The sequence below is a fragment of the Paramormyrops kingsleyae genome, chromosome 7 (genome assembly GCF_048594095.1).
Source record: "Paramormyrops kingsleyae isolate MSU_618 chromosome 7, PKINGS_0.4, whole genome shotgun sequence".
Lineage (NCBI taxonomy): Eukaryota > Metazoa > Chordata > Actinopteri > Osteoglossiformes > Mormyridae > Paramormyrops > Paramormyrops kingsleyae.
Window position 1 is genome coordinate 15,081,375 of NC_132803.1, and position 20,740 is coordinate 15,102,114.

The following is a 20,740-nucleotide window of genomic DNA, read 5'->3' on the forward strand; positions in this document are numbered from 1 at the left end:
ACTTAAGATCAGCAACGTCACAGGAATGGCTCAATGGCCTGGCAATTCTGTGCATCATTCGTGAGGTATGTGACACAGTATCATATGCTGATGTAACCAATGACTTTGCACCTAAGACGTCCCGCAAAGTTAACATCTAAGGATTCTCGTGACGGATGACTGCTATGCTCATCTTTCATTTTTTTGCATCAGTGTAATTTCATACTGCACATTAAAATGACTGTTTTATGTAGAAAGCATTTCTGTTACAGTTAATAGCATTATTTTGGTTTGTTATTTTGTATTTTAAATGTGACACCTCATCACATATTTTACTGTTTTCAGTGCATTGGCACATGTGCGCACTGACCAAGTTTCTATTGCTGTTTGAAATTTAATTATTTTATTTACAGTTTTTGTGCTCACTGTGCCGCGGAGCATGCCCGGAAATGTCAATCCGCTCTTACGCGGAAGTCAGTTCTTCGACGCAGGTAAGATTATTCTCAAGAGATACAATTAATAATAACCATATTTAACGTACTTATGTACTGGGATTTAATATTTTTAACATGATTAAATGTTAATATACATCCGTACAGTACGTAATGTCCAGGAGTAAAAGTTACAGAATATTTTGCGTTTTCGAATGTAAATCGAATTAACACGACGATAATATTTAATTACTCAATCACGAGTTCGCTAAATAGGCTATACAGTGTTGCGTCAACATGTACCGGGGCTAGGTTATAATATTTTGAAGGTATATGAAGTTTGTTTTAAAACTTTGGGAATAAATGTTAATATACATCCGTACAGTACGTAATGTCCAGGAGTAAAAGTTACAGAATATTTAAAGTTTTCGAATAATAACATGTTAATCGAATTAACACGACGATAATATTTAATTACTCAATCACGAGTTCGCTAAATATACAGTGTTGCGTGAACATGTACCGGGGCTAGGTTATAATATTTTGAAGGTATATGAAGTTTGTTTTAAAACTTTGGGAATAACTGCTATCGTGCCGAAGATCCTGGGTTATACTTAAGGCCAGGGGCGCCGCCAGAAATCTTGGGCCCCATGAAAGATTAGAATTTTGCCACCCCCCCTTTTTGCGAAAAGGTAAAGCCCCTAACAGGGCCCCATGTCAGTGCTGGGCCCCTAGAATCGTTCTAACCTTTCCCCCCCTGGCGGCGCCCCTGCTTAAGGCTTAACATTTTATTAAACAAGGTTAAACCACGGCACTCCTGTACTCTCCAATCTGAGGGGTGTTGATTAATTGTAGACCAGTCATATTTCTCCGTTCTGCTTGACCAGCCTAAACGAAATGTTCCGCAAGTCTGGTGTTAATAATAGGTAAAGACAACTTTGTTAACGTGAAAAGCTCATTAACTCGGTCCCAGGTAGGAGTTAAAAACAGCGCCTTTCATTTCCCCCGCCTGGACTTCCGCAAACCTACAGACCGCCGTCATTCTCGGGTTAATATACAGTAGCATGTCTTAGCATGTCTTCCCCCTAGTTGTGACATCAGTACATGGCTTTTTTTTAACTTTTTTTTTCTTTCTTTATTTAGAGGTATATATAATTACAACATTACAGTATAACAATGTATGACAAAATATAATCAGAACCAGTAAGACATAAACAGTGAACTATAAATAAATAACCTATTAACTACAAGTAAAAAAAAAAGGACAAATGTAAAAAGAAAGTTTATGTAACATTCATTAAATCATTGTATAATTTCACAAGTTTGGCACTTTTTCTGTTATTAACATTTTTAAGCGTTGTAATTATGTATTTGAAATCACAGAGAAAATTATATAATTTTGGGAGTATTGATGAAAATTTACATTTATGAATGTAATATTTTCCCAATAAAATAAATACATTTCCTATATATTCAATGTTGTATTTACCATGAGAAAAGTAACAAAATATATCACACATAGTAAAATTAATAGGTTCATTAGATTTCGAAGAAAATAATTTAGATAAATCAATCCAAAAAGTTTTAACAAGGGGACATTCAAAAAACAAATGAACAATGGATTCAATACTGACATTACAGAAATTGCAAATTAAATGAATATTACCAAATTTGGATGTAATCTCGTTTGTGGGGTATATATTATGCAAAATCTTTAAATGTACTTCTTTTGCTTTATTGGGGATACAAAATTTATAAGGTAATAGCCATGCTTTTTTCCCAATTGATCTTGTCTATTAAAGAGTTCCAAATAAATTTTCCTCTCGGAGTAACTCTTTTCCTTGACTGAAACACATTTCTTATATTTTTATTGCTACACTTTGGGTCATAAATACATTTATCATTCACCAAAAAATTTTGCTCCCTTTTTACAATCATTTGAAATGATAAATGACATTTCATTAAGTGAACAAGACCATTAGGTATAGCTTTCACAGTTGTAAGAAATTCCTTATGAACAACAGGGAAATTGTATTTAAACATGAATTCAGAATAGGAATAAAATTTCCCTTGAGGATCTAGTATATCACAAAGATAATCAATACCTTTTTCATGCCAATTCTTAAGAAAGATTGACTTGTTCTTTAATAAAATACATTCATTGTTCATCAGTACATGGCTTTGCGGGCTTAGCAGCAGAGAGAAGCATCATTCTGGGTAAACGCGTCCACCGAATAAAAAAAAAAACAGCATTCTAATATAAAGAAGCATATATACATGTGTGTGTGTGTGTGTGTGATATATATATATATATATGCGCTATGGAAAAGTATGGGATTTGATTTGGGTGTTTTCAGGGGGGCAGCGTGCGGCGCAGTGGGCTGAGCCTCTGTGCCCGCGATCGGAGGGTCACCAGGCCAAGCCTGGCCTCTGCATGTCTGTGGGCCCTTGCCGAAGGCCTTTAACCCCCAACTCTCTCTGGGCACCGTTATGGGTGGCTGTTCTTAAGTACCTCACTTGCTCCCATGATGGGGTAGACAGAAGGAGGATTTCCCCATTTAGAACGAGAAATATCATTCATTCTAAGTTTGAATTAATATGGAAATACTTCAGTGCTTACAGGCCACTGCAATAAATTGGCAAACTACCTAATCTAAAAAAATTTATGTATTAATGTTTTTGATGAAGTCACTGAATTAACAGATGACTGATGTCAACCCTCCAGCCCCAAAGTACGGAATTTCAAAATGTAAAAGGAGTGTATATGATCATCATGTGTTGACATTTTGTGGTCACTAACCTCTGTATCTAATTAGTATTTTATGTAAAAGTAGCTCTGATAGTTAAGATGTTTTTACAGATACAAAGCAATAATGACACATGGCAGAAACATGCTGAAATTTGGCACTGGATCTCCTTAGTGCGTGTAAAACTATGTGTCAGATTAACAGGATGGAGACCCAGTGTGTGCTGAGTACTACGTATTGTGTATGTATGTATTTAGGAATCATCTGGTCTGGATCGGCACAGAAATGGATGGATCTGCTTCTGAAATGCGCCCCCCTGTGGGGTGTAAAGGAAAGAGCCCTGAGAGGTAACAGTGTTACAGCCACTAGCATGCATGTCTCTGTGGGTCTATAGTCAGGCCATAACATAAAGGTAAACTGGGCTCCTAGGGCTGCCTCAGTGGGCAGCACTGTAATACTGTATGTGCAGGTTAGTAAAAAGACCTCGCCATCTTCTTTCTTTGCCTTCTTTCAACTAGTTCTTTTATACTGGAGGCAAGTAACAGATCATCCCTCCTATCCAAAATGGCCACATAACAAATAGATATATACACAAGAAATATGCATGGTGGTGCAGTGGTTAGCACTGTTGTCTCATACCTCTGGGACCTGAGTTTGAGTCCCTTCCATAGTTTTGCATGTTCTCCCTGTGTCATTGTGGGGTTTCCTCTGGGTATTCTGGGTTTCCCCCACAGTCCAAAAACATGTTGAAGCTGATTGGAGTTACCAAATTGCCCGCAGGTGTGCATGTGTGAGTGAATGGTGTGTGAGTGTGCCCTGTGATGGGTCGGTGCCCCATCCTCGATAGCTCCCTTATCCAGAACAGGATAAGGAGTTACAGAGATTGGATGGATGGAAAAAACAGCAACAGCCAAGACTAACGATGGATATTTTAACAATGATACTAAACCTTTCCTACTATAATTTAATTATAGGTGAGACAATTTATTTCAAAATAAAGTTAACTGTAAACTAGTCTGTTTACATCAAGAGCTTCCCAGCATACCAAAGTACATGAAGGCAGAGCAGAAGCTAAACAGCAATGTGATGCCGTCCCCATTGTATGAATTATATTTATACCATGAGGGTTTGTTTCCTCTCGCTGCCCACAGTGTCCTGGTGAAGAGAGCAGACTCCCCTGTACCCAGCTGTGTTTCCCTGAAGAGTGACTGGTCAATGGAGCCCCCATTTGCCTTCAGAGAGGGACCTATTCCTACAGATCAAAGGTAAATGTGTGTGAGTCGGGCGACCGACGTCCTCAGCAGTACTGGGAATGGGCAAGGCTTGGAATCTGGAACACAAAGCAATGGTACCATTTACCACATTAAAAATCAGACATTAATGCTGGCTGTGGGAGCTGCACTTTGACAGTAGGCATTGTGGTGTCTAATGGCAGCAGGCAGTAAAGGTCCCCAGTAGCACTTCTTAGCTCACAGTGGGGGAATGAGTCAGTGGCTGAAGGTGCACCAAGATAGCGCCCCCTGGAGCCTTGGCTGGGTTATGAACCGGGCAGGTGGGGCCAGAGCACTAGTGGCTCCGAGTGCCACCATTTATAGTGCAAATCATGAAATGAGCCCCCCTGTGGGGTATGTTAAAAAGACCTTGCATCTTCTTTCTTCTCCTTTTTCTTCCACAATCAGCCAATTCTTTTATACTAGAGGCAAGCAACAGATCATCCCTCCTATCCAAAATGGCCACGTAACAAATAAAAATATAAACAGGAGAAATGCATGGTGGTGCAGTGGTTAGCACTATTGCCTCACGCCTCTGGGACCTGGGTTTGAGTCTCCTCCATAGCTCTATGTGTGTGGAATTTGCATGTTCCCCCTGTGTCATTATGGGGTTTCCTCTGGATACTCCAGGTTTCCCCCACAGTCTAAAAACATGCTGAGGTTAATTTGAGTTACCAAATTGCCTGTAGGTGTGAGTGTGCCCTGGGATGGGTTGGTGACCCATCCTGGGTTTCTCCGGATCTCCCGTGACCCTAAATAGGATAAGGAGTTAAAGAGGATGGATGGATGGGAAAAAAATAGCAACAGCCAAGTCTAATGATGGATATTTTAAAAATACCTTACCTTTCATATAGGACTCTAAATTCCACGTGAGACAATTTATTTCACCTTATATCTGACTGTAAATGAGCCTGTTTACATCGAGCTTCCCAGCATACCAAAGTACATGAAGGCAGAGCAGAAGGCTAAAGAGCAGTGTGATGCCGTCCCCATTGTATGAATTATATTTATACCATGAGGGTTTGTTTCCTCTCGCTGCCCACAGTGTCCTGATGGAGAGAGCAGACTCCCCTGTACCCAGCTGTGTTTCCCTGAAGAGTGACTGGTCAATGGGACATCCACTCACCTTCAGAGAGGGACCTTCTCCTACAGATCAAAGGTAAATGTGTGTGGGTCAGGCGATCGACGTCCTCAGCAGCACTGGGAATGGGCAAGGCTTGGAATCTGGAACACAAAGCAATGGTCGGTACACGGGCAATCGGTAGCAGAAAGCAGGATGAACGCTCGAGCTCAACGCACACCATGAAGATCTCTCAACCAGGTTGGGGAGATCGCCTTCTAGAAATCGAACTGGTAACAGGGAAAGGAGAAACAGCCGAAGGAGGTGGCTGGGCCCATTGTCGGCGTGTTGGTATTTTTAAGGCAAACTAAATGATGTACTTTTGATCAGCAAAATCCACGTCTAAAGTCAGTGGCGCATTATTAAACTGTATTTAAGTGGCGCATTTCAGAAATGTGCCAGTGCATGACGCTCCTTAGGGGCACAGGTACGTGCTGGAAGTGCACTGATGTTTTTTTGTTGTTTTATTTCAATTATATACGTTTTTTTATACAGTACAACTGGTCCTTATTATGCAGTACAACTGGTCCTGGTAATACGGTATGGTATGGTAATATGCAAACACGTACACACGCACGTGCACACACACACACGCACACACATACACACATAAATACACACACATGTTGGGTAAACATATTCTTATAGGGATCGCTCATAAATTTCTATGGACACTGGTTCCCATAAGGTAAAAAAAAGCAGGTATTCATCACGTTATGGGGACATTGGGCCTCATTTACTAATATTTTCTTAAGAATTCTCTTAAATTTGTTCCTACGAAATTTGTTAAGAACAACCTACGTTGGATTCATGACGTGTTCTTAAGTAGCAGAATTGTTCGCTTAAGAATGATGAATCCCACGTCTTCGTAACTGAAAGCGCGTGCCAGTTTGTCCTAATTAGCATAGGGAAATGCCCTGCAATTTCCCATAAAAGGGAATGAGACTGTAGGGCCGAGTGTAAGGAATGGCGAAGAGACGCGCAGGCTGTGAGCTGCTTGGCACTAAGAGGGAAAAAAACTTCAGTAATGCTGAAGTAGAAGTATAAATACAGTAAAATCCCGTTATAGTGGACTCGCTTATAATGGAATATCGTCTATAACGGACGAGGTCCGCTGGTCCCGGCCGTGCTCCTTTAAGAACATGCAGAAAAGCATCGGATATAGCAGACTGGCATATAACGAAATTTCGCTTATAACGGACAAACAATTTGGTCCCCAGGGCCGCTTTTAGCTGTAGTTTTGTTCGGCTATAACGGACATGCAGGCTCCGCCTACAAGGCGTGTGGCGTGCCGGTGATATCCAGCGAAGATACGGAGTCGGGATTATTAAGTCACGCCTCTGGTCAGGTAAAGTTGTATTACTACATGTACAATATAATAATGTATACCATAAGTGTGTCTGCTGGGGTGTGGCATGAGTAACTGGTGTCCTGTAGTTGTGTTCTGGGCATACAGCAACTCTGGATATAACGGACTGTTTTGCCAGCTCCCTTAAAGTCCGTTATACAGGAGGTAAATGCAAATAGACACATACTATTTAGTATTTAAACACACCAGGTTGAGAGTGTTTGCCAGAACATTTTCCAAAAAGGGGAGGACTTATGTGGAACATTGGTGCTCCCGTAAATGATGTGCTCGCACATTTCCACTTCGTGCATGAGCAGGTCCATTTTCTTGCCCGAAAACTGATCTGGTTTGCCAGGTAAACACACAGTTATAATAGCAAGATAAAAAGTGTACACACCCCTGTTAAAATGGCAGGTTTTTTTGTGGTAAAAAAATGAGACCACAATAAATCATTTCAGAACTTTTCCCACCTTTAAAGTGACCTGTAACCTGTACAATTTAATTCAAAAACAAACAAATGTGTTAGGGGGTAAATCTAAAAAGTAAAAAATGTACAATAAGCTGGTTGCATAAGTGTGCACACCCTTAAACTAATACTTCGCTGAAGCACCTTTTGATTTAATTACAGCATTTTTTTGGGCCCAAATGGACTGGCATTTGGAGCTGTTCATAATTCCCTCCACCTTGACAAAAACCCCGCTCCAGCTGAAAAACAGCATGCTGCCATCACCATGTCTTGGTCTGGTGGAGCCTGATGTCATTGGTTCTCTTCTGCTGTCATGAGAAAATTACGAAGCCACACTAGTGAATAAAGCTCAACATGGCAGTTACATCTTTCCAAACTAATATATCACAAGGTTATTCTTTATCTGCAGTAACAGCAATTTTAATGGGGAGCTTTTCAGTCTTTCTGTTACATTTGTGTAGATGAATTGAGGTCTTTATGTTTCTTCCTTATTCACAGAGACCAAATGGAAGAATGCAGTTCAGATCTACATGATAAATCGGGTTTATCATCCATATTGAAGGTTTGTATTTGTTGCTGTTATATTTTCTTGGTTGTTATGTGAATTAGCTTCTATTTTATATAGCTGTATAATAAGAAATTCATCTTATTAAAGTAAATATGTTTAAAACTATGATTCACAAGTGAAATTTTGAAAAGGTTTGGTCCAAGTAGCAATAATTACCTGTGACTGTTTATTTTAGTCACTAGAGGAAAATGCTGTAAAGTTCCTAAAGGATGAGCTGAAGAAGTTTGTGAGGTACCTAGATCAGAATTACCCAGAATGCACTGAGCCTCTACTGGAGGAGGACAATGACATGGACAGTGATGGTCAGATGCAGAAGACCTGTGGTAGAGAGGGAGCTCTGAAGATCACACTGTACATCCTGAGGACCATGAAGCAAAATGATCTCGCTGACATGCTGGAGAAGAGTAAGAGCTTTATATCATTCTATACATGTACAGTTGATTGTAATGGAAGAATTTGAAAAACTGGTGAAGTCGGAGATTTTGAGGCAAACTGAGCATGTGCTCGACCCAATGCAGTTTGCTTACCGATCACGAAGAGGAGTGGAAGATGCTACAGTGACCCTGTTGAACCTGATTGTTAAACATTTGGAGGGGAAAGGTTTGCATGCTCGATTACTCTTTGTTGATTTTTCTTCAGCATTTAACATGTTTCAACCTCATATTTTAGTCAGAAGGCTTTTAGAGCAGTTTGAGCTTAGTAAAAATCTTGGGGGCTGGATTCTTGACTTCCTGACAAACAGGACTCAAAGAGTCCGGATAAATGGGACCCTGTCCTGCACCTCGACTGGCTCCCCACAGGGATACATGCTTTCACCCTTATTATTCATCTTGTATACAAACATGTCAGAGCAGGTATGAAAACAGGGCAATTTTAAAGTATGCAGACGACTCTGTTATTGTCAGTCTGCTCCGGGAAAGTGAGGAAAGCCACGGCCCAGTCCTGGATGACTTTGTTAAATGGTGTGATGAGTCCTACCTTCAATTAAACATATCTATAACAAAAGATATGTCAATTGACTTCAGAACAGGCACCCATGCACAGGAGGGCACTTCCATTAAGGGTCAGATGGTGGAATGTGTTCAATCCTATAAATATCTTGGAACAGTTATTGATTCAAAACTAAAATTTGAAGCAAACTGTAAAGTTGTGTGCAAAAAAGGACTCCAGAGACACTCATGTCTAAGAAGGCTTTCTCGTTTCCACATCGATAAGACTATGATGATTTTATTGTGTTGCTCAATGTGTTCTACAATTGCATTGTTTTTTTATGAGCAAATATATACTTACTGCCCAGATAAATGGCTTTAATCCTTTGACTGTCTAAGGCTTTTGCACAGTACTGGCTGTGGGGTTTCAGTAAGACACGTATGATAAAACTTTAAATTTCACGTTTGTCACAGTGAAATATTTGGACTTGTATGTGTAAAAAAAGTGTGTTTTTGGAAAATATTCCTCTCATACTGATAAGAATCACAGTGAGAATTACTGCATTTTCCTCTCATTTCTTTTCAGGACAGCTCATGCTGCAATATCAGCACAGAATCAAAAGTAACTTGAAGCTGAAATGTGAGTGTGTATTTGAAGGGAAAGCTAAGGAAGGGCAGCCAACACTTCTCAATGAGATTTACACAGAACTCTACATAACTGAAGGTGGGACTGGAGGAGTCAATGATGAACATGAAGTGAGACAGATTGAAACAGCACCCAAGAAACAGCGAACGGAAGATACCACGGTCAAGTGCAATGATATATTTAAACCCTTATGTGGGCGTGAGACACCTATCAGAACTGTACTCACTAAAGGGGTGACAGGTATCGGGAAAACAGTCTCAGTGCAGAAATTTATTCTAGACTGGGCAGAAGGAAAAGCAAACCAGGATGTTCACTTCATATTTGCCCTTCCTTTCCGGGACCTGAATTTGATTCAGGATGAATACAGTCTGATTGAACTGCTTCACTGTTTTGTCCCAGAACTGAAATCGATTGAATCCACTGAGCTGTTTAGGTTCAAAGACTTGTTCATCTTTGATGGTCTGGATGAGTGTCGCCTTCCACTAGATTTTCAGAACAATGAGAACTGGTTTGATGTAACAAAGAAAATGTCACTGGATGTACTGTTGACTAACCTCATTAAGGGGAATCTGCTTCCATCCGCTCTCCTCTGGATAACCTCCCGGCCAGCAGCAGCCAATCGGATACCTGCTGAGTGCGTCCACCGGGTGACAGAGATACGAGGGTTCAGTGATGCCCAGAAGGAGGAGTATTTCAGGAGGAGATTCAGTGATCAGAGCCTGGCCAGCAGGATTATCACACATGTGAAATCAACAAGGAGCCTCTTCATCATGTGCCACATACCTGTGTTCTGCTTGATTTCAGCCACTGTCCTTGAGAGGCTTTTTAGTGAGACTGACAGGGGAGAAATTCCAAGGACTCTGACTCAAATGTACACACACTTCCTGATCTTTCAGGCAAGTTTAAAAAATGACAAGTATATGAAAAACTATGAAACCAAGCTTAATAAATACAGCAAGGAATTCCTTTTGAAACTTGGTAAATTGGCTTTTGAAAACCTTGAGAAAGGCAATCTCATATTTTATGAGCAAGATCTGACAGAGAATGACATTGATGTCAGTGAAGCTTCAGTTTACTCTGGAGTGTGCACAGAGGTCTTTAAAGAGGAATATGGGTTGTATCAGGAGAAGGTGTACTGCTTTGTGCATCTGAGCATCCAGGAGTATCTCGCTGCTTTATATGTGTTTCTATCAAACTCATCAGCTGACCTGCTGAAAACTGTAGTAGATCAGGCATTAAAGAGCAAGAATGGACAATTGGACCTCTACCTCCGCTTCCTCCTGGGCCTCTCAACAGACTCCAGTAAGACATTGTTACAAAGGCTACTGGGATTGACAGGAACCAGGTCACATAACATTGAGGAAACAAACCAATATATGAAGTGGAAAATACAGGAGAATTTATCTCCAGAAAGGACCATCAACCTGTTTCACTGTCTGAATGAACTGGGTGATAATTCTCTAGTAGAGGAAGTACAAGGATACCTGAATACTGGAAGACTTTCAGTACGTCACCTCTCACCTGCTCAGTGGTCAGCTCTGGCCTTTGTGTTACTGTTGTCAGATGAGGAGCTGGATGTGTTTGATCTGAAGAAATACAACGGATCAGGTGAAGAGCACTGGAGGCTGCTGCCTGTGGTCAAGAAATCCAGGACAGCTCTGTAAGTCTAGTGTGGCAGTAATACATTAATATTGTTTGAAATGTAATATATATTATATATTTATACTCATGGATTAATAACTGGGGTGTTTTTTTAATAATCTGGACCACAGATTTTATAATGACCGAAGGTAATGATGTAATAACAAACAAAAAAGTGACGTTTCCGTTCCCATCCAGTCTGCCTTCTGATCACAGGCACAGCATCCTAACCTGCTATAGAAACAGTGAGGGCTCTTTATCTACAGGGTGTATAAGTTGCTTCGCCAAGTTTGACGTGCTACTTGACTTCCTCGCCATAACTCTGTAGCATTGTTTGCATAGAGGCTTAGCCTTTCCATGCTCGTCTGCAAAATACTTCCAAACGGCACTTTTGCGTGCTTTTTTTTTTACTAAAGCAGTTTGCGAAGTGCCTTCAACTGCAGCATATGCCATGTTTGGCCAACTCGGCATGTGTGTGTTCACCAGCGTGAATGCGTCTATTGAGAGGAGGGGAGGGGCTGCGGGAGTGGGTGCGTGTGCGTACGTACAGGCACGCTTGCACTGTAGTGGTGCTGTGTGAAGTGTGGCAAATGAGGCAAAAACCGTACTGTTGGTATCAATAATGGTGAAAATGAGTATCTAATCATATACTAATTTTTAGTATCGATTAGCATCTGAGAATCAATTTTTTGACAAGTGTCTCATTATTTTCAACTCCAGCTTCAGCTATATCTTCCGTTTCAGATCTTTCGCAATATATTTTTTAGCAGTGCAGCAGTGAAAAAGGTCCCCTCTTAAACAGCTATGCCACGTTGTGTAGGCTATTTAAACCGGTATTTCGGTATAAGAAAAAAATCATATCATAACAATAATGAAAAAGATGAACTGGTATACCGCCCAACACTAATGTGTATAATGTATGTCTGTGACTTAACATGTTTTCTTTTCCAGGCTGAACAGCTGTAATCTCACAGATAAACACTGTGAAGTGTTGTCTTCAGCACTAAGATCAAACTCTTCACCCCTGAGAGAGCTGGAACTGAGTGACAATGACCTGCAGGATTCAGGAGTGAAGCTACTCTCTGCTGGACTGGGGGATTCACACTGTAATCTGGGGATACTGAGGTCAGTATTACTGGGTATTCCACACTGTAAACTGAGGATACTGAGGTCAGTATTACTGGGTACTCCATACTGTAAACTGCAGATACTGAGGACAGTATTACTGGGTTTTGCATACTGTAAACTGGAGATACTGAGGTCAATATTACTGGGTACTCCATACTGTAAACTGCAGATACTGAGGACAGTATTACTGGGTTTTGCATACTGTAAACTGGAGATACTGAGGTCAATATTACTGGGTAGTCCACACTGTTATAGTTATTTGTTACTTTGTTAGAGTTATTTTGTTATTCTGTTTGCACTATTACTACTGTTACCTGGAGATACTGTTACACTGTTAGCTGGATATACTGAGGTCAGTATTTCAGAGTTCCATACTTTTAGCTGGAGATACTAAAGTCAATATTACTGGGTATTCCATACTGTTAATTGGAGATACTGAGGTATTTCATACTGTAAACTGGAGATACTGAGGTCAGTATTACTGGGCATTCCACATTCTTCACCAGCATCCAGCATTTTCACAACAAGAACATGGGAGACTCTGTACAACCCTCTTCTTGAGGCGATCCTGAGTAATTCCACTAAGCAGTCAGATGGTGGTGTTTGCCAGCTCTGCCCTCTTCAGGGCAGACCAGTTCTGATGTTAATCTTTCCCAGTCTGGTCTCCTTGCTCTTGACATCCCTACCAGGCCTTATCCTCACTGCCATCAGGGTCTGCTTGGCACAGCACTGTGGAGGAGGGAGGAAGGAGATACACAGGAGGAGACCAAGGCTGCTGCCTGACCTAAGATCTGGGCTCACAAACCATGAAATCATTAGATTATTTGTACTTACACTGTAATATCAGTTTCAAAACACAATTCCAGTTATTTCAGAGGGGTCATTTTCTCTGGACAGTGTAGTACAGTGTGAGTTTAAGGACATGCAGGCAGTGGCGGGTGACTTGACTGAAGCTTCAGTGAGGCAGGCTTTTTAAAAAAATAAAAATGACAGCAAGAAGAAGAAAGATCGGGGAGGCTGGTGGCGGCTGCCGATGTCCTCACTCTGAGTCGGCGTCTCCTGGGTGTGAGAGACTGCCGACATGAGGGAGACACCTGCTCTCTGTTCCCAGGCAAGGCAGCAGGAGAGAAAACGGAACAAAAAGAGCAGAAGGCAGGGTAATGTGGAGCAGCCGGTGTCTCTGGGTCACAGGTGCACCATCCTCATGATGGTTTGGTTTGGAAATGAAATGCTCGTTTATGGCCGTTAATTCACAGTAACTTCAGGAATGTGAGATTAAAAGGTAAGCTTCAGTGAGTAGTGTAGGATCACTCTGTTAGAGTTATATCTTTGCAGACAAGCAGCCACTAAACCCCTAAGAGCCGACCATTGCTGCTGGTCTTTCCGTCACTTTATACAGCTAATTACATGCAAATAGACGACGGCTGTAGAAAACAATATTTTTGATTTCCTTTCTGCAGGCTGTCAGGCTGTAGAATCACAGAAGAAGGCTGTTCGTCACTGGTTTCAGCTCTGAGGTCAAACCCCTCTCATCTGAGAGAGCTGGATCTGAGCTACAATCACCCAGGAGACTCAGCGGTGAAGCTGCTCTCTGCTGTACTGGAGGATCCCAGCTGTAAACTGGAGAAGCTGAAGTGAGTATAGAATATGCATTTTACAAAAAAGAAACCGGACACCAATAAAACCCACAATGCGTTTCACCAGTTACATAATAAACAAACACAAACAACTTTTTTTCTTCTCCTACTTCCTTATATCCTACAAACTTATCAGCCCTCACCCTATGTTTAAGGGAAAGCCCAGCCACCCTGTGGAGGAAACCCATTTCGGCCGCTTGTATTCACAACCTCATTCTTTCGGTCATTACACACAGCTCGTGATCATAGGTGAGGGTAGGAACGTAGATCGACTGGTAAATCGAGAGCTTTGCCTTTTGGCTCAGCTCCTTCTTCACCATGACTGACCGATGCAGTGCCTGCATCACTGCTGACGCCGCACCGATCCGCCTGCCTTTCTCCCGCTCCATCCTTCCCTCACACGTGAACAAGACAACGAGATACTTAAACTCCTTCACTTGGGGAAGGACAACCTCCCCGATGTGGAGAGAGCACTCCATGTGCTCTGACATCGGTCATCCAGGGACCGAACCACCCCTATAAAGAAGCCCGGCAACCCATACTCCTGGAGCACTCCCCACAGGACCCCCTAAGGGACATGGTCGAATGCCTTCTCCAAGTCCACAAAGCACATGTAGACTGGTTGAGCAAACTCCCACGCACCCTCCAAGACCCAGCTGAGAGTATAGAGCTGGTCCACTGTTCCACAGCCAGGGCGAAAACCACACTGCTTCTCCTGAATCTGAGGTTCGACAATCCGACGGACCCTCCTCTCCAGTACCAGTGAGTAGACCTCAGAGGCTGAGGAGTTTGATCCCCCTATAGTTGGAGCACACCCTCCGGTCCCCCTTCTTGAAGAGGGGAACCACCACACCGGTCTTTCAATCCGATGTACACGCGATGCTGCAGATGCGTGTCATCTAAGACAGCCCTGCATCAACCAGAGCCTTGAGGAACTCCGGGCGGATCTCATCCACCCCTGGGGCCCAGCCACTGAGGAGCTTTTTAACCACCTCAGCGACAGCTGAGCAATCAGACAGAATCAGAATCGGGATTATTGTTAAAATGGTGTTTTACTAAATACGTTGTTTTTTAAAAAATCTGTTCTATAATGGCTCCTATTCTACTCATTTGCATTACATCGAACACCGGTACTAAAAGTGAATTTAAAAGTGTTTAATTTTTTTTTAAGGGTGGACCGGTGTGAACTCACAGAGAAATGCTGTGAGGCGCTGGCTTCAGTTCTCAGGTCAAACTCCTCACCCCTGAGAGAGCTGGACCTGAGTGACAATGACCTGCAGGATTCAGGAGTGAAGCTGGTCTCTGCTGGACTGGGGGATTCACACTGTAAACTGGGGATACTGAGGTCAGTATTACTGGGTATCCCACACTGTAAACTGGGGATACTGAGGTAAGTATTACGGGGTATTCCATGCTGTAAACTGCATTGAAATAATTAATAATTAATAAAGTAATAAGTGTAATGTTGAGGTGATCTTATTTATTAGAAAGTTTCTGTCTGTCTCTCTGCAGGCTGTCAGGCTGTAGAGTCACAGAGAGAGGCTGTTCTTCCCTGGCTTTAGCTCTGAGGTCAAACCCCTCACACCTGAGAGAGCTGGATCTGAGCTACAATCACCCAGGAGACTCAGGAGTGAAGCTGCTCTCTGCTGTACTGGAGGATCCCAGCTGTAAACTGGAGAAGTTGAAGTGAGTACAGAGTGTGTTTCTAACACGCTACAGATACTTATGTATGTATGTGAAGAAGAGGCACTAAAAAATAAATGGGTACAGCAGTACTATGTCATTCTGCTTCTCCTATAGTGTGAACCACAGTGGAGAGTGCAGGACCAGACCAGGCTTACAGAAATGTAAGTGTGTTTGCATATTTCAAATAACATTCTGAGGGATAGCCAACGTGGATTTAGGAGAGGTACATCCTGTTTAACTAATCTACTTGAGTTCTTTGAGAAAGCTAGAGAAATTGATCACAAAAAGGCCTATGATGTGATCTACTTAGATTTTCAGAAGGCCTTTGATGTTGTCCCCCACAAACGGCTCTTGCTTAAGCTCAAAGCAGCAGGGATTGTAGGAGCTGTAGCAGCTTGAATAGAAAACTGGTTAACAGACAGGAAGCAGCGGGTAGTTATTAGAGACACAATGTCACAGTGGGCCTGTGTTTATAGTGGGGTACCGCAGGGTTCAATTTTAGGACCACTATTGTTCCTAATTTTCATTAATGATATTGACACAAATACATACAGTAAACTGGTTAACCAAGGTGGACGGTGTAGCAGTACTGAACTAGCAGCACAAAGGCTACAACGGGATCTTCATTTAATTAGCGACTGGGCTGATACCCGGCAGATGAAATTTAACACAGATAAATGTAAGGTAATCCATGCAGGGAGCAGAAATATAAAGTACAGATTTTTTATGGGTTCCACTGAAATAAAGGTAGCTGATTATGAGAAAGACCTCGGTGTGTACGTTGATGCTTCCATGTCCCACTCTTGCCAGTGTGGGCTCCTGTGCAGATTAATATCACTTAATATCAAACCCATTAATAAGATTGAATGAGTCACAACATAAACCCACCATAAAATGCCCACTATTGAATGTTTAGGAATCTTTAGGAAGTAAATCACTTCTTGAAAGTGACATGGTTCTTGACATTGGTGCAGACCTGTGCTTATTAACAGAAACCTGGCTCAGACCCACAGACACTATACCTTTTGTTGATGCCTCACCTGTGGCCTGTACTACGAAGCGGGGTTACTGGCTTATTGGGGTAACTTTGCGAGTAATTTGATGATGTGTGGTGTAATTTCGCGATTAACCCGTACTACGAAAGGTGGGTAGGTTTTACTCGAGACATGCTGTTATGGCAATTTACGCCAAGTCTTAAACCTGCTCCGAGCAGTTTTTGTTCTTGGTTAAGGCGAGGTTTCCACGTAAGCCAGCCCTATATGAGCACCGCCCCTCCAACTACAATTTCTCCGAAGACAATGCCGGCGTACCTGGATGATCTGTATGACATTAGCGGGTCTGTCAATATGTATGAAATGGAGCAATGGCATATAATATGCATACAATGTATTAATTAATAATTGTTAGAGAAAGTTATTCTGAAAACCCAAGGGGTGTGCATTGTTCCTTGTTGTCCACTGATCAAAGCACACTCCACTGGATGTGTTTTGTCTAGTTTTAAAGTTATTAACCCATTCACATTATTCGGATACATTTGAACATTCAAAAATTAATAAAAATTTGTACGTAAAGCAATCTGGGACACAAAGGGGTGTGCAACAGTCGCCATGAGCCCAAAATGCTAAACCACCATGTCATTACAGCTGACAGGACCGATTATATTAGCTATTAACACGATTTGGCACAAATCATGAAATGGTTTGAAGCGCAAAAATAATCGGTGTGCATCGAGGTCTGTGTACTGGACATCACAATTCTGTCATAAAAAACGCCCACCTTCCGTTTAAAGTTATTAAAGCCAGAAAACTGAATATCGGCTAACTTAACCGCGGTGACAGGTTCCTAGTCATTTTCTCACTACACATATGCATCTGTTTTGTCCTGTTGTAAATCATTTGTTTGTTAAACAATGGCTCACCTTCTATTAAGTGTAATATGAACAGACACCTTTTTCTTATTAGCTGTAAAACATAGAAACACACTATTAAGTCGAGGCTAGACACAACAAATCTTTCATAATGAGTAGGAATATAAATACATAGCCCAACCACTTGACATGATGTTTTTATATTTAATCTTGACTTGCTGCCACGTACGCTTTCCACTACTATTGCATTTGAAATCGGATCAGTTAAGTTATTGTTAACATTAGGTTTACATCATGAGTAACATCTCAGTAATGGAACTTTAGGGAGTATTACATTACTTAACAGCAAATAATAGGTGACTTCTGAATTGTGTCGCATCTGTGAGCCTCTGTATTTATTAACAATATTTCAATTCTTTTCAGAAAACACTTCATAGTCTAATACTCAGTCGTGAGATATTTTAGACCACGTTTTATTACCATGAAAATGTACGTATGCATTTTCTCCCTCGGCAACACGTTGCCAACAAGCCTGCCTGCTTTTGTTGGCTGCAGTGGTATTGGACTTTCTTTGCAGTGTTGATTTAAGCTCCTCATAACCCTGCATAATTAGCATGCAGTCTTCCTCCGTGAAACATGGAGACCGCGCCATGAGTCAAACGGTGCCTTGCGCTGCCGAACGTGCTCCATTTATGTGAACGCGCACAAACTCCAATGCAGTTAACACCGATTTAACAAATCAACTTCTTAACTGGTGTCGTAGTACTGATTAGCACCGATTGAGACAACCTGATTTTGTCAACCCCGTGTTTGCAAATTACCTCCGGGTTAAATCTGATTTTGTTAAACCCCCTTCGTAGTACAGGCCACTCATGTGTTTAGTTTCATACAGAAACCACGTGGCTCTGAGCGTGGAGGCAGCCTGGCAGCTATTTTTAACTTACTGTTAAAAAAAAATATTTTTACCGTACTGTTAAAAATCAAACCCAGAATTATAGAATATTTTACAACATTTGAAGCAATGCTACTTCAAATGGCGTCTGACCCACCCATCTATATTCTTATAGTATACAGACCACCTGGACCATACACTTTGTTTCTGACTAAATTTGGGGAACTTCTTACTGACTTAGTCATTAACGTAGAGAATTTTATCATACTTGGAGATTTCAATATACATGTGGACCAGAGCATGTGAGAGGTGCGGGAGCAGAAGGATTTTGGCGCGAGCGGTGAGCGATCTCATTGGAGCGGGGTGAAAATTGACCAGAGCTACTGTGAGCGGGGGAGCATACTGCTCAGTGAACGAAGAGCGGAAATTCTCGTGGCTCCACTCCGCTCACATAGAAGAGAAGCATACAGCAAAAGATTCCTTCTTGTCCCTCCTGGATTCTGTTGGATGTTATAAGCACGTAACGGGACCAACACATGCACAACCATACACTTGACCTGATTATCACTCACAGAGTTTATGTTCATCATATCCATTGAATAAGTCCTTCTCTGACTCTTTTCTAATCACCCTCGTGATTCAGCCACCCTCCTTGACTACAGCGGAGACACATCACCTAAATGGTACAAATTCCCTAAAATTTATTAATGCAATAAGTAATGTGAACTTCATGTCTAGTACAGATATCAACGAAGTCACATGTGACTTCAATACAGTGGATAGTCAGGTTTTGGATGAAATGGCTCCTTTGATAAATGAACTTGCCAAAACCACCAGACGCTCCCCATGGTTTAATGATCACACACACTCTTACAAACAGAAGTGCCACAGATTAGAGAAGTGGAAAATGGAACCCAGGAACAAGAGTATACTGGGATAAATGTGTGTATTGGAGCAAGTTCTTCGTTAGTGAGTATGTGAGATGTGACAGTGATTAGATGAGCAAGATGCTGGTCTTTTTGATGGTATTAATGGCTCTTCCTCTTGCCTACAGACTCCTGCCAGCTGACACTGGACCCCAACACAGCACACAGATTCCTGTCAATGTCAGGCGGGAACAAGAAGGTGACATGGGGGGCAGAGCAGCCATATCCTGATCATCCAGAGAGATTTGACTGGTGGGAACAAGTTCTCTGCAGAGAGAATCTGACTGGCCGCTGTTACTGGGAGGCTGAGTGGGATGGAGATCAAGCCCGGATAGGAGATAATACCTTGATAGGAGTGACTTATAAAGGAATCGGGAGGAAAGGAGACAGTGCTGACTGTGGGCTTGGAGATAATTACAAGTCATGGAGTCTGAGCTGCTCTAGTGACAGTTACTCTGTCTGGCACAGTATGAAACCAACTCTCATACTCATACGGCCCTCAGGCTCCCGCAGAGTCGGAGTGTATCTGGACTGGGAGGCTGGTGCTCTGACCTTCTACAGAGTCTCCTCTGATGGACTGATCCTCCTGCGCAGGGTCATCTCCTCATTCACTGAACCTCTCTGTCCAGCTTTTTGGATTTCTGAAAACTCCTCAGTGTCCCTGTGCATGCTGGGATAGCTCACTGTGTCCTGGAGGAATCATTTTTACTATATCACAATGTGACATGTTGCTTGTTCTCTTTGGTAAATGTCTGCTTTTTAACCCATATAACCCTTTTTACTCTGAAATGTATGTTTGACAAAAATAAATGCCTGTGTTCAGCGAGCTGAATAAACATGAAAAATAACAGTTTTTCTCTCTGACTAAAATGTAACTAATTGTAATCCTGATGATTGGGGGGCCTTTCCCCCTCCCCTGTATGTGTACATGTTATATATTTTTGCCTATTTCCTGTGTTTCCTCCCTGTACAATGACAATAAAGGCTTTCTGTTCTGTCCTATTAATGTCCTGGTTCAGCGTCACCCAAAGCATAACTGAGTAACATGATGAAACCACAGTCTGGTGGATTAAGTTAAGTTCACTTTACTGCTGCAGCTGAACACAATTACACTAAGTCGAGGCTAGACACAATTACACTAAGTCGAGGCTAGACACAATTACACTAAATCAATGCATATAATAAACAAAAAACATTGGAAAATATAATTCTATCCAGTTACTGCCCTGGTTCAGTGGATTAAAGTAAATTAAATTTTTATTTATTTGATGAAATGATCACATTTGTTTTATTAAAAACAAGGTCACAGGGTCAACATATTCACATAGACAAAGATATATAGGCGTTTGTAATGTGTCTGCTGTATAGTCAACCATCACTTTGTGAGTCTGTTTGCATTCATGTTTGTGCCCAATATATCATGGATAAAGTGCCAGCCTAGTCTCAGAAGGATTCTCA

At 41.7% G+C, this 20,740-nt stretch overlaps 1 protein-coding gene across 3 annotated transcripts; it reads left to right on the top strand.

Moving 5' to 3' along the window:
• The first annotated feature begins 396 nt into the window (after positions 1–396).
• Positions 397–20,284, top strand: LOC111849781 (NACHT, LRR and PYD domains-containing protein 3-like). 3 transcript variants are annotated; one of them, XM_072714387.1, is made up of 13 exons: positions 397–470; positions 3,415–3,504; positions 4,309–4,422; positions 5,474–5,587; positions 7,861–7,924; positions 8,106–8,334; positions 9,446–11,165; positions 12,098–12,271; positions 13,735–13,908; positions 15,083–15,256; positions 15,424–15,597; positions 15,712–15,758; positions 19,411–20,284. In XM_072714387.1, exons 2-13 carry the CDS (start codon positions 3,443–3,445, stop codon positions 19,959–19,961), a joined length of 3,597 nt encoding a protein of 1,198 aa, XP_072570488.1. In that variant the 5' UTR covers positions 397–470; positions 3,415–3,442; the 3' UTR covers positions 19,962–20,284. The 3 variants fall into 3 exon arrangements, with proteins under 3 accessions (XP_072570488.1, XP_072570489.1, XP_072570490.1); XM_072714388.1 differs by lacking the exon at positions 5,474–5,587; XM_072714389.1 differs by lacking the exon at positions 3,415–3,504 and having other exon boundaries at positions 455–470.
• The last annotated feature ends 456 nt before the right edge of the window (positions 20,285–20,740 follow it).

Excerpts from the sequence above, each read along its gene's own strand:
- LOC111849781 (XM_072714387.1), top strand. The coding sequence starts at position 3,443 with ATGGATGGATCTGCTTCTGAAATGCGCCCCCCTGTGGGGTGTAAAGGA. Across the intron at positions 13,909-15,082 it reads TGTAAACTGGAGAAGCTGAA|GGTGGACCGGTGTGAACTCA; the intron begins GTGAGTATAGAA and ends TTTTTTTTTAAG. Across the intron at positions 15,759-19,410 it reads CAGACCAGGCTTACAGAAAT|ACTCCTGCCAGCTGACACTG; the intron begins GTAAGTGTGTTT and ends TCTTGCCTACAG.